Source organism: Stigmatopora argus, chromosome 5, assembly GCF_051989625.1.
Source record: "Stigmatopora argus isolate UIUO_Sarg chromosome 5, RoL_Sarg_1.0, whole genome shotgun sequence".
In the NCBI taxonomy this organism is placed as follows: Eukaryota; Metazoa; Chordata; class Actinopteri; order Syngnathiformes; family Syngnathidae; genus Stigmatopora; species Stigmatopora argus.
In genome coordinates, this window is record NC_135391.1 from 9,518,785 (window position 1) to 9,533,308 (window position 14,524).

Genomic DNA, 14,524 nt, shown 5'->3' on the forward strand with positions numbered 1-14,524 from the left:
TGAGCAACAGAACAAAACTGTAACCAACTCCTACCAAAATTCTCAAAAACTTTATTCAGTTCTGTATATAAATTTAAAGCCAATTAAACAATCCCCCCCTCCCCCATCAAATACCACAACTATTTATCACCAGGTGGAAATAGAGGTTGACCGCAACTTCTGAAGAAATCTCTGCACGACATCTTGTTTCACAAGATTGAGCAAAAAAAAATCAAGAGTAATAAATACACAGAAAGAGTATTCACCTTTCATGCCTTCTCACAAACATTCATATACACACGTCGTACCAAAGCAAAATGAGTACCTTCTCATGTTACTGCATATAAAACCCGGGTGGAAATAAAAATAAAAAAAACCTCAACTTGCTTCAATTTTGCACACAGCCACAGTTGTCGTTTTACAGTCGGCATAGGCAGGAAGTAACACTATCCAGATGTGTGGGGGGAAATGGGTTTCCTCTAAGAAATACAGTAAATGTGCGACTAACGAGGACCAATTGGGATGGCAAATACCAGACTGGTACCAAACACGTAATTACCTGAGTGGATCAAATATCACATTTACAGCACTGTGTTTACAAAGGTCAAAGGTCAATCTTTGATTGTGGGGCCGCGTGGAGTGGTCAAGTCGGGAGGAGGGAGGAGCCTGCTCTGAGATGATTGGTCAGCTTTGACGGAGAGAACAACAATAACAGATGTGCATTTATGCAGAAATGCGGTTGAAAGAGCGCGTTCAGGTCCCTCAGCCTTTAGCGCCATCTAAACAAACTGTTTATCTGGGTGCTGCGGCGCCCCGAGGCTACTTCTGCTCGTCTGCTTACAAATGAGCTCGTAGCGTTCTTGAGCTGAGCTGACACAGCCTTTACACACACACACATGCACGCAGACACACACAGTGTGTCACAAGGGCCGCACGTGGAGCCGCGCTCTCTCCGCTAAAGAGACTTCCAAATAAAATAACAGTGGCCTCGGGCTTGTGCCGTGAGATTATTTTGGTCCGTAAAAAGCCCGACGACGGGTCGCAATTTACATCTTTTGCCGTGACGCAGAGCGGGCGGGGAGGGGGGCGGTTTTGTTCAGTGCAAACATTTGGCGGACATCAGTCGTTGGGTTACAGGAAGACAATAAAACGCCACTTTTGATGTTCCGAGTGCTGTTCAAATGTGGGGTTTTTGTTCCGAGTCGGGACTTTTGTTGAAATTGGACACGGGAGCCCGCTTTTTAACGACCCCAGAAGAACACGTGATGGCTTCTCACGGCACAAAAAGGACAAGCGGATCCAAAAAAGGATGACGTCCTTCAGGAGGCGGCGGTCCATTCGGGAACTCCACACCTAATGTGCGCGTGCGTCTCTAATGTGTGGTACAGTGGGGGGGACAAGTTGGGGGTGAAGCGAGGATACTCTCTGTGGAGGGGGGGGCTATGCGGCCTACTTTCATTGCCTTCAGAGCTCTGCCTCTGGTAAGGGTCGTGAGCGACGGCTTCCCCCAACGGCGGCGAGCCGTGGTGGGCGGCGGCGCTGAGCCGGGAGCCCCGCGGGCTGGAGCTGTAGGCGGGGTGCGTGTTGTAAGCCGAGTAGGGCTCCACGGGGGTCATGGCGGAGGGCAGCGGGCAGGCGTACGACCAGCCGCGATCGTCCAGTCTGCTCTCCGAGCCGGCGAACATGCACGCTTGACGATGGCCGGCGTCCGAGCCGTAGGGGGCGTCCGCCGGGGCCAGGCTGGCCGGAGGGTGAGGGGGGAAGGGAGCGGCGTGGTAGTAGGAATCCCCCGGGCTGCGCGAGCTACCGGGGAAGGCTCTCTTGAACGGATGCTGGCAATTCCCAGTGGAGCAGTTCTCCTCGGCTGCACAGGATAAATGTTGTGACATTAAATCAGCACGGAGAAAGTTGCTGCTACTTTAAAAGCATTTTATTGCTCGACGGAGCACCAAAAGTGCACATAAAAGACAATTGCGTTGGTTTTGCAGTTTGACATTTACTGAGGCACAAAAATAAAGAGTGGCTGATTCATGTTGGTCAGATGAGCTTAATGGACTGCACGCATTACGCCCTACTTAAGTACTACTATGTCTCGCTGTAGAATTTAGACATAAACAATCTTTGCCATATTTAGAATATTACTGCACATTGTTCTTATGATGTTTGACCATAAAATAAAGAGAAAAATGAATATCCTTAATAGAAAAGGCAATAAATCCTGTAACCAATGCCCTCTTTAGCAACGCTTGATTCATTTTGTTGCTTTACTTACAGACTAAAACGTGCTTTTCACATGTAGAATCAAAATATACTATATATATATATATAAAACTGCATAGGAAGGTGGCCTTGATCGGATTGGACAAAATGTGACGAGGTCCGTTCAGATCGTCGACAAAGCGTTTACCTCGAGTCAGATAAAGGCGAATAAAATCGGAATGCAGTCACTTTAGCCTGCGCTGTGAATATACAACCCATGTGGTACAGAAAATGCATGAATCTTTTCTTTTTTTTTAGCTTTGCACAAAAACATCAAGTAGACCAGAGCGATAGATTTCCAATGACAGTTGGTGGAAATGTGGAATTGTGGAAAAGTCACAGAATTCTACAAAATCAGACCTCTGACTACGTGAACTGATTTTGAACAATTTCAGAATAAATCTGATCGGGGCCCATTTACGATAAACACTATGTACAACTTTTCATTTTTCCCCTCACCTTTTCGGGTCTCCACAAACCGGGCCCCCCTAGCGTCCTTAGCCCCGCCCCTTACCTTTTCTCTTGGTGCTGTGATAAAGTTGTGTCTGCTGGACATGCTGGGGATGAGCCAAAGCATAGTGAGCGGACGGAGACCCCAGCAGCGTCCGGGGGCTGCCGCTCGGGCCATTCTCGCAACTGTAGGGCGAGGCGGCCGCTTCGGGCGAGCCCCTCAGAATGCGGACTTCCCCTCCGAAAGGACTACCGGCGGAGCACGTTCTCTGACGACCCGTGCTGCGTGGTACCACCGGGTAGTCTTTACTGAAACATAAAGAACCCACCGGAATGGAATATTAGAAATGTTGCGTACAGGTACCTTTGGTGCTTCTGTAAGCCCCCCCTCCATCTTTGGCTTTCAAGTCTACTTAAGCGCCCTCGCTCTTTTCAGCTCTGATCTCTCTTTGTAAACACAGCCCTCTCGGTGAACTCTGTGGTATGTAGGGGACAGCGGGCCACATCTCGCTGACTGGCGCTGAGCTTGTGACACGCACAAGCAGACACATGCACGCACAAACACAGCCGGGGCCGCTGTGAGATAATTTGCCGTTCTAAAAATAAACATCCAGCGATGTGTCACTTTGGATATAGGCCCATCTCCGCAAACCAAAGCAGCACAATAACACAGAGGGTGGTGGGGGGGACGGAGCGTTAAACCGCAATGCACAGCGGAAAACCCCCACGCCGCCTCCTTTCAGTAATGAGCTAGCTCATTGGCTTGGTCACACCCCGTGAACGAGCCGACACGGGTGGAGATCGGCGGCCGTTTTGGAGATCGAGCGGTTGATGAGCAGTGACTCGCAAGCAGCGACGTGCTATCATCGGTCAAACGCCACCCCGTTCTTGTGTGTTAGGTTGCGTGATTAATGGTGTACTCCGAGGGCTGGTTACGGGTCAAGCAAAACCTTCAGGTGACAGCAGCTCACGTCTATTTTTTGCCACTTGCTTCAACTCAACAAGCCATATGTATGTCATCATACCAGAGTGGGAAGCAGGAGGAGGCGTGGACTGGCTCCACAAACAATGCACCCTTGCTAATCACAGGGAGAAAGACTCATTTCAATCCTAAAAATACAGTAAATTCAAACGTCTAACAAGAGTGGTTCACAAACACTTAGAAGTTTGACATCTGTCACTTGATTTTGACAATGTCATTTAGTTGTCATATATGTGGCGAAGGATATTCATTCATTTTCTGCACCACTTGTCCTCACAAGGGTCACAGGGGGTGCTGGAGCCCATCCCAGCCAACTTTGGGCAGTAGACGGAAGAGACCCTGAATTGGTTGCCAGCCAATCATAGGGCCCAATGAGACAAAACAACCATTTGCGCTCACTTTTACTATATTTATTAAAAAAAATAACTTATCTTGAACAAGCTATCTATTATTCATCCATTCATCTTCTGGACTGCTTAACCACACAAGGGTGGGGAGGTGCTAGAGCCCATCCCAACCATCCACGGGACACCCCAAATTGAACACTAGCCAATCGCAGGGCACAATGAAATGGACAACCACTCATGCTCACAAACACACCGGCACTGAGTCGGAATCGCACCCAGACCGCAACATCAGGCGGAAGAACTACTGCACCATCGGGTGGCAGTTTTTTCTTTTTTTTCAGCTGACCCAAATAAGTAATGAGCTCCATGAAGGGTTAAAGATTTTAAGAGTCAACTGTCCTATATGTAGTGACCACTGTGCCTGAAAAGGTTCAAACGTGTGCTAATTAGATGTTGATCTGTCTCAAAGAACATCTTCTATTGGAGCCGCGAGGTTGTGGCGAGACCATAATAAACACTGCCATTTGCTTCTTTTGCAATCAAATTCATATCTCACATTGACCTACGGATAAGATGAAAAAAGATCATGTATAATACCAAAATAAGGTGAGACCGCTTTAGAACCAGTTATTGACATCACAAACGCAGGGACCTCACTTCATCCAAAGCCACTAAATTGGGTGATTTGTTTTGAGTGATTGACACGTGGAGAGCGTACTCACCCTTGCATTTTGGCCATGCGGTGCAGTTCGTTGTCATCGCTGCCTCTGAAGCCTTTGGCAAAGGGGTTGTTCTCTATCTTCAGCTGAGTAATCTGAGGACAAAACAAAGGATCTCTTTTATAGAGCGCTGCTGACATTAAAGCCCAGCGCTTCCACAGGACCATACATGCACAAAGACGGAGAAGGCGAAGGCCCTTTTAAACCTTCTCCAATGGAAGTCGACGGTTTATTATGAGCGGGGGCCCCGTGGATGTTAAAAGCAGCCCTGCTGAAGCTCCTCTAAGGCCAACATTCCTCAGCCGTGGACGTTTTCTGACGGAGTGTTCTCGCCAGCTGACGCTGAATAAACTGTTTAGCCAAACAGTCGCCAGGTTTAAGCATTTTCGGGCCAAAGCTTTTAGAGGTCTAGTGCTTTGATGTTAGGTCTTCCAACTTTTCTCATGGAGGGGAAGCCTGTGTGTGTTTGGCTGCAAACTGTGGGAGAACGCACGCACGCACGCACGCAGGCGACCGATGCAGCTCTAGTAGCTGAGAACAGAGATAGCAGCTACAGGGATTGAAGTCAATCACGCTTTATTATAAACAGGCATTTTAGCCCTCCTATATCCTCAATAAATTAATGCTACTGCTGAATTGTAGTTTCATTCATTATACATGATACTATATCACTTATTTTTCACTACACGAGTCATTCCAGGATTGGAAGACAGTTTACCTCCCATCACATTCAAATACTAAGAAAATAAGTTTCTGGGTAAATGGAATTGTCCTAAGACTTAAACTAATAAAGCAAACAACAACAACAACAACAAAACAAAAGAAAAAAGATGGTTGAAAATTGTGAAAGATAAGCATTCCCATCCAGTCTTCTCGATTTTAAATGAATTGGACCAGTGTGTTCAATTTGTATTTTAATTTCAATAAATGTGTTTTTATTAAGATTCTCTTTTTCTATACACCTATTGATATTATAAAATATAATTAAGACTTATTAACATCATAATAATAGGTATAACCTTTAAGCATATTGTAATGACATAAAATAGTGACTTTCCCTATAAACGTTTAAACGTCTTGATTGTCAACTTTTGAATACTTTGTTCATGACAAGATTAAGAAAAAAAAATATTTTTATTTTTCTTGACTTAGAAAAGTTTGTCCTGTTGGTGCACAGTAACAGCTAGATAAACTTTCACTGAGAAAAGGCCAATTTCAGTACAGATTAGCAACCCTGTTACTATGATCCTATCAAATATTGTTAATATCAAATAAATCATATTCAATAAAACCATGACCATTCATTTGTAAAAAAAAAGAGATAATCAGGTATCATTTCATAGATCATTATCTATTTTTGATCAATATATTAAACTAAAACAATAAAAACTATTTTTTCAAGAATTTTGAAGCTAAAATGTCCTGAACAACCCATACGTTGCCCAAAGAGCGGATATAAAATTTCTAAAGTGAAAATGATTGGAATTGTACAGGACCATAACTCTTGGTTTCTACATATAATGCAAATAAAATATATTGTAGCACATTTTTTTGCCTCAATTTCCCTTTTCTCTGTAAATATGGACATGAGCAAACAGTACTGGATGAAATGATAACTTTAAATAAGTTGGTAATGCCGGTATAATTTGTTGTCAAATTTACGACTGGCTGGTGGTAATCACTTGAAACTCGTAGAGGGGCTTCGAGTGATCAAGTGGGTGTTTTGAGAGTTAAAATTCTCGAGCCAAGATCAAGGAAAAGAAACAGGTCATTAGTGACACTGACACATGCACACACATTTTTTTCCCACAAGCATTTACCAAAGTAGAGTCATTACAAACAAGCAAAAATGATGCCAAGGCCTTTTTTTTGCAATCAAATAACAAAATTTAGTTTTTGTATGTAATTTTGTAAATCTTCAGGGAGGATGGGAAACACTGAGTAGAGCACATTTTGGACCAAACTTTGTTTTAAAGTCGAATTTGGTCAAGAAGTGTAAAATTAGGGATTATGAACCCTGTCATGATGGTTTTAGTTTGAACAAAAGCATAGTGTATTATGTAAACAAATGTCCTCAGAACCTAGAATTACAAATGATTTTTTAGTGTTGAACTTGTTTGATGTGAACGCACATAAGGTGTCAAAGGCCATTTTTTAAACATGAATCTAGGAGTACATCTGTCAAGTATGCCTTTCTATTATTTTGCTGTGGATTGACAAGAGTTTTATCTTGAGTGGAACTGACCTTATGGTTCTGGTAAGAGGTCACTGCAATGAAGGCGGTTTCAGAGAAGACGTGAGTGCAAAAAGCCGTATTCTTCGAGCCGAAGCCGTTGTGCTCGTCCGCCTTGACGATGTGAACCCGAGGCTGGTATTTGTGCATGGAGTTCAAGATAATCTGTGCAGGGGGTGAGAATGAGAGGGTGAGTTTAGTTAAACAGTTGCATTGCCACAAGAAGCAGATGGGAGTTGGAGCAAAAAAGCTAGGTTGGCAGAAGTTGTTTATTTTTATCCTATAATTATTGTTACAAATATTTTATTTAATTTTTGTTCATTTATTCAAAATTTTATTGACCCCAAAAATTTGTGAGGCATTTTCTCATTCTCCTGGATGAGAAAATGTCTCAATACTTTTTAACAAATGTCCGTACTTTTACGAGTTAGGAAAATGTGTATCAACAACATCATTTTTTGAAGTTAAAATAAGAAATAAAAAAACATGGCTTGAGTAGATGAAAAATGTATTGGAATGTGTCATATTTTAGATTTATAAAGCACTGACAATAAACATTTGCTACAAATATTTTTAGATTCTTTGCGTGAAAAGTTTAAAAACAATGTATATTATCATAATTATCCTAGCAAAAACTGTCACCAACAAATGTGAACATGGTGATTTCACAAAATATTTTCCTTATGCAATTGCAGTTTATTTATATATTTTGGTCACCCCTTCAAAATAGATGTCTTGACTGTGGAGATCTTGCGCGTTGAGCGTTCTTCTTATTTTTCACTTATTATGTTGAATACTTATAAATGTATGAGTTCTTTATTGATTATTTATGTATTATTACTTACTAATTATCTATTTTTTTATTTGATGTTCTTATTTGTGAAGCTTTAAATCTCATTATATTTGGTCATCCCTTCAAAACTATTTTCCTGACTGTGGAGATCTTACACGTGAAGCATTATTATTATTATTATTATTATTATTATTAGTCTTCACTTAGATTACATTGACTAGTTATTTTTTATTGATTATCTATTGGTTTGTTTGTTCTTGTTATTTGTGCACTATGTGGTGACGCTTTAAATCTCATTATATACTTCTATACAATTCAATACTTCTTTTTTAAACTTCTTAACGTGCGTAGGGGTATTTTGGACTTTAAAAAAAATGTGTTTTTAAACAAATCCGTGGTATTTCTACGCGGAATTTTGCCTTCTCGTGCCTTCATCCAGAGGGGCTTCATTTAATCGCAGTGACGTGTCCACCGCTGACATGTCTCAACTAATGGACTTGACGAGTCTTCGGGATCATGACTTGAGGGGGGCTACGGGGTCTGTAACTGTGCATGGTTTTGTGTGGGTTTCAAACAATGCGGGTCGACCTTCTGTTACTACTGCTGGTTGACTAATTGGCGCTCCAGCGGGACGCGAGGAAAGAGAAGGGAATGGACGGGAAAGGACAAAAGTGAAGAAAAAAAAGGTGGGAGCTAGTTTATTTAAAAAAATATATACGTATATGATATCTTCAACAGAGAAGAAAAAGTAAGTCAGTAAATCTCACGTGTCCAAACGGGTCCAGGTGGTTGTTGGTGAGTTTGAGCTTCTGGAAGGACACCAGCTGGCGACTCCAGTGGGCCCCCGTGGCAGGAGAGTCCGGGTGGACATAAAGCCGGCCCGGCATCGCTGGTTCCGCCTTACCCGTCACCGACCTATTTACACACGGACACGCGTATAGACGTAAATATGGGTGTGGTGTTTTGGTATATAAACGCACCGCAGCCTGACATTGACATCCAGTGGGTCACAGTGGTTGGTCTGACCCGGTCGTGGTACGACTTTGCTCCACTGCGTGCTTTAATTACACTCACACGTCAATATTTGAAATAAAAAAAGGGCATAACATCACTTTTCACTTTCAAATGAAGGATTATTTCCACGATAAATAATAATAAAATTGCCGTCTTTGCTCTACTGCATGCTTTAAATACACTCAAACGTCAATATTTATTTATTTTTAAAAGGACATTATTTTTCACTATCAAATGATGGATCGTTTTCACGATGTAAATAAAAAGAAATTGCCCAAGTTTGTAAACAGATAGAGGGCTAATAATTAATAACTGTAAACTCCCTTTTTTATAATAATATAAAATAATAAACTAAAAAAAAAATACATAGCCAGAGATTTAATTTGCGTTTTCTTGATGTGCCTTTTCGCTTGAGTGAGTGCACGCCATTGTTTGTATTCTTTTGCGTGCGTGTATATGTAAAAAGTGCATTTCCATTTACAACGACCAGATTCAGGATTCTATTTGGACGATGCACGCTTTATAATAAATACATGAATACATTTGGGAGTCCAGAGAGGCCAAACGGTGATGCATCAGTGGGACTCGGATTTCCCCCTCATCTGAATGGGGGGCTTTAATCCGTTCCGTGCCGTCTGTCCGCCCGGTGAACCCTTGGCAGAATGATTTAACCGGCGGGTAGATGGAGGAAATAGGCCAGATCGCCTGACTTTTAGGCAATAGAACACATTGATGGAGAGGAACACGATTTCAAAAAATAATAAATAAAATAAATATAAGAAACTTTCAGGGACAGTGGTCAGTTACTACAGTGGACAACTATTAAAAAAATGCCACTCAACCCTTTATAGAGTAACTATTTTTTTTTCTCGACCATTAGCCCTTTATTTTTGATGATTTAAAAACTGATTTTTTTTTAAAAAGCCAAATGAATAAAAGTAAAGTGAATAAAAACTGACATAACTTTACAGAAACGCTCTAAAGGAAGCAGCTTCAATTCATTTAAACTGGGAATACTGGCCCCCTAGTCAAAATGAATTGGACGTCTAATGACGTCAATGGAAGCCATTACGTTATATGAGTACCCTGCAAGAAAAAAACATAATTTGTGCAAGAAAGGGTTTATATACAGATATATATATATATATATATATATATATATATATATATATATATATATATATATATATATATATATATATATATATATCAGACTACTGAGCCATCCATATGTTATTTAAACATTCTCATGAACTTATGAAGCAGTTCAATAAATATTGTCATATATTCATGAAGACAAAAAACCCACCATTTGTTGTCTGCAAACTTATAGCGGTGGTCATCCCCAGGCACAATGTCCATAAGGAGAATGTATTTGGTTTTCGGGTTGAGACCTGTGACCTTCACTTTATAACTTGGAAACATCCTCCTGTATTGAAAACACGCTACTATTATTTCAGAGTTAAAGCACAAATAAGTCCCTCTTTTATATAGTTTCCCCTTCCCCAACAATATGAATTCATCCTTGCCTTCCAGCTTTGGTGATAATCATTTCAGTTCCCACCTCATCGAACCTCGTCCAAAGCTCTCTGTCGTGAAGAAAAACTTTGATTCCTTCCATGCCCTGCATAACACAACATACAGAAATGGACACTTGTCATCAAATTTCCTCCAATTCCATTTTGCAAGTGTTTTATCTGACTCCTATGGAGGCATCTGGAAATTATTTCAATAATAAACCAATACAAAATGTTTTCACACACACCATCTGACTGCAATTTGTCTGTGGCGAAGCAGGTGATTTTAGATGATAGCTGCTGAGATTGTCTTGTTTATTCTCCTTTGGAGAATCCATGCAGTTGGAGTCCGGGCGCTCAGCGAGGCCGAACTGGTCCCCTCCGTTTGCCATGCCCCCCTATACACACACATCATCACACCATCACACACATTCCATTGGTAAAACACAAAATCAGTCAAAAGGAAGTTCTAGAAATATTTTTTGGGGGTGTCAATATAGGGCAGTGTATTTACCAATTGTAAAATGTATACATTATGGCCTTATACATGTTATTATGACAGTAATCTTCAAATTTTATAGACACAGCAACAAATCTTGAGTAACATTGAAACTATGAGTATTTGAGTTTAAACTGATCTTTAGGATTTAGCAGTTCATATGTGAAGAGTAGCTTGTATAATATTGTTTCATTTAAAATGTAAGACTAAAAATTGATGCATTTGACTTTATACATTGATTAAAAGTAGGATTTGCAGCTAACAACAAACAGGTGGTATATTATGCCTATAATAAATGTATACATGTCAGATAGGTTTGAGGGAATTTAGCCACGATTAAGCCTTGCAAATTTAATTAATGCAAGACAGCCGCTGTTCCAAAATAGCATAGGCGAGTGAAATCGAATTGAAATTGTCTTTTGTTTGTTGTTGTTGTTGGTTTTTTTTTTACCTCAAGCGGTCCAACGTGCAAAAATCATGCGCATCCTCTCAATCCCGGTTCACTCCCTCAGGAAAAACTTGTTTAGAATTTCCTCAACTTCAATAAATGACTTGAAGCGCTCCACGTGTTTCTGCGAGATGTTGTAAAAAAAAAAAATCAAACGGCCAAAATGCAGCATAATCCACGTCGCGTTGATTTGGAATCACATCGGTTCCGATTTGATTGTTTCGTTCGAGGCCAAATCAGATCATCGTCGCTGCAATTTGCAGACTTTTAGCGTGGTTCATCCCCCCCGGTTGCCCTCGCCGACTTGGTGCCAACACCGATCTGCACCCAGCTCATCGCATCCTTCATCCCAAATACAGTTCTCATCTAGCCCCGCCCCCTCTTGCATCTCCCGTGTTGCTATTGGCTGAAGAGTACATTGGTTCGCCCCCTTCGCCTCTTCTTCTTTCATTTTTATTTATTTATTTTGAGCTACATCCATATTCTCCGTCGAGAATGATCGTATGGAGAAGCAGGTGTGCTTAATTCTAATCCCAATTGGTGTGATAAACGATAAAGGTGGTAAATGAGAAGAAAAATGACGAAACAAAATAATATTCCCTAACAAAGGAAGCCCACGGCGGGGCGTGACGTCATTCGCAAATAGAGACGTCACACAACAATCATGTTTAATCTCGTCGTTGATTCACGAGGATCATCACACTGACCGGATTACAGGAGAACCTCATCACCGGGGGCAACCACGAAAGGGTCACCGGGAGGTTACACGTCCTTTTTTTATCCTTCCTGTATCGAGATTGGAGACATTTACGCATCGTTGGCTATTGTGTGGCTGACTGGACCCAGGATGGACATGATATGATCTTATTATGGGGTCTTTTGTTGACATTAATGGGATCTATGGGTCATGTGATTTGAAATGTCGTTCAGTTTATCTAAATGTTGGATTAAATCCAAAGAAATTATTCTGGGGGTCTAGTTTTGAAAATATTGATTTTTAAATGCCATCAAAAGTCAGGGGAAATATCTCAAACTCGCTTTCTAAAGGGAGAAATATATTTAAATAGGGTGAATTCTAGAGGCTTCAGTCAAAAAGCAGCATAACTGAAATCCAAAGTGACAACAATTTATAACTAATTGACAAAAAGTGACCAAACTCTTAAAAATCATATGAAAAGAAGAGGAAAAATGGCAGTAAAGTAATTGAGACACACTGTTACAAACAACATAAATTATTTCTCATACTTTTCTATTCATTCGAATCTCATGCAAAAATAAAACTCAAGTACTAATTGTATTCATAGATACTGATCATTTAAGGCAAACATAAGTTTCCGTAATCGGTGTAAATTGTTTATCGTAAATTCTTGGAAGACGTAAATAAGTGTCAGTCAGCTTACTTAATTTACCTGTTATAAATCCGTTTAAATTGGGGTGGGAGCTCATTAAAATGTCTTCAATAAGACTGTCAATTTTTGTGAACTGTAATGTAAAAGTACATACTTGTATAAATGTGCTTGAAATTTACATATATGAATAGTATGAATAACACATCCTCGATACTACATTTTTTGTATCCACAGGTTGTTAAGTCAATTTTTACTCATAACATCAAAATATAACTCCTGGCAGTTAGAAGATCCACCAGGAGTTCTATCTTGATGTTATGAGTAAAAAATTGACCTAGGACTTTAAAATAATATTTCCCCCCCCAAAAAAAAATTCATAATTAGAGTGGGTGGGGGGTCTCCAATATTAAATATCAAATGCTATTTGTACTCAATTAACTTAAGGCGTCAATGACAGCCAATGTAACATACTAATTTAGCAATCTCAAAACTGCACGCAAATAATCGCCCAAGTCGGAATGGACTAAACTTGACTTGTCTCCTTTTAAATTTCTCATTGAATGCACGATTGGGTTCCACCGAGACTGTGCAGCTGCCTGGTCTGGCCTGGTCTGGCCTGGTCTGGCCTGGTCTGGCCTGGTCTGGCCTGGCCTGTGGGGCAGATGAAAAGTGAGAGGAGAAGGTTTCAATAATACCTGAAATGAGGTGGCGCTGGCGACTGCACTGCTCATTATTATCGTCCCATCCGGGCTTCAGCTGACTGGCTCCTCTGTTCTCCGTCTGGAGGAAGTGGCGAAGGGGTCCCGGACCTCCTGCACTCAGCAGGTCCGTCTCACACACCTAGAGCTGGGCCACAAAGAGTGTGTATGTGTGTGTGTGTGGCATGGGAGGGTGAGGTCAAGCCATTTCTCTGCAAACAATCACATCACACAGGGCCAAATACATTCCACAACCCCTCCCTGCCCGCTTGCATCCAGCCTGCGAGGTGGTCTCATGTGGGAAAAGCGCTTGATTTCGGGGGGGTTGGCGGAGATCCAGGCAAGGCGTGGGTCCAGTTGAAGGAAAACCTGGTCCACATTAATAGGACTTTATTGCTAGTGAGCATTTAAGAATTCCCACCCTGTACTGGTTTACAAGAATGATCTGCTCTTCTTTGGAGTCCAAACACAAAGATCCACGCTGGGGAGCCCCAATTTTTAGTAATACATGATCACATTTACGATTTTGAAAAAAAAATGAGATTCTGTCAAACATCCTTTTTCTCCACACCTTTGACATTTCTGTTTACCTTCCCCTAAAAGCTAAGATTCGCGTAGTTTTCATTTTTTTTTAAAAAGATTTTCTCGTCAATCTTTTTTTTTAAAGCATATAGAATAACCCTTCGCTTGCTGATTGTGTATTGTTAGATCAATCATTTCTGGAAGGTTCTTGCAACAAATATTAACCTATGACAAGGTGGACATGTTAAGATTGACAACATTTAAACCCGGAGGCCTAAGTGTCAGTCTTCCCAGCTCAAATTAGTCGGACGTCTACGAAATCAATGTGGTTTCTATACAAATTACTTAAACAATTGGTTACAATTAAAAGTAAACTGATGTGTAGAATGCACCGATTGAATCTTAAACCTTCTCAGAGTTTACATCCGAGCTTCAATTTAGTATCACGCCTGCCTTTTTCTACGTATTTAAACTGTGAGGCTGTCATCCGATTTTAGGTTGAAAATATAATGACTTCTTTCTAAGCACACAACCAAAACAAAAAAATGAGGCTATTTTGTCATGATTTGATTGTTGGTTATTAAATGTGAAGATGAAGTTTTCCATTTGCAGTCTTGCGCTGCCCTCTTGTGGCCTTTTAATTTAAAAGCAAGGCCTCAACATGAAGTGAGAATCTAAAAGAGAATAAGTGATAAAGTAGAAAAGAAACAGATCA

The 14,524-nt window shown here is 40.9% G+C and overlaps 1 protein-coding gene across 1 annotated transcript; it reads right to left on the reverse strand.

Moving 5' to 3' along the window:
- Window positions 1-31: 31 nt before the first annotated feature.
- Window positions 32-11,549, reverse strand: tbx5b (T-box transcription factor 5b). Its single transcript, XM_077601750.1, has 9 exons — window positions 11,244-11,549; window positions 10,542-10,691; window positions 10,306-10,400; window positions 10,086-10,205; window positions 8,530-8,677; window positions 6,982-7,134; window positions 4,740-4,831; window positions 2,753-2,997; window positions 32-1,843 (listed from the first exon to the last, which is right to left on the reverse strand). Exons 2-9 carry the CDS (start codon window positions 10,683-10,685, stop codon window positions 1,299-1,301), a joined length of 1,542 nt encoding a protein of 513 aa, XP_077457876.1. The 5' UTR covers window positions 10,686-10,691; window positions 11,244-11,549; the 3' UTR covers window positions 32-1,298.
- Between the last annotated feature and the right edge of the window lie 2,975 nt (window positions 11,550-14,524).

Bases quoted from the DNA above. Each gene is read 5' to 3' on its own strand.
- tbx5b (XM_077601750.1), bottom strand. From the start codon at position 10,685: ATGGCAAACGGAGGGGACCAGTTCGGCCTCGCTGAGCGCCCGGACTCC. The intron at 8,678-10,085 runs GTGGGTTTTTTG...GTGTGTAAATAG, and splicing joins AAGTTTGCAGACAACAAATG to GTCGGTGACGGGTAAGGCGG. The intron at 2,998-4,739 runs GTGAGTACGCTC...TTTATGTTTCAG, and splicing joins CGCATGGCCAAAATGCAAGG to TAAAGACTACCCGGTGGTAC.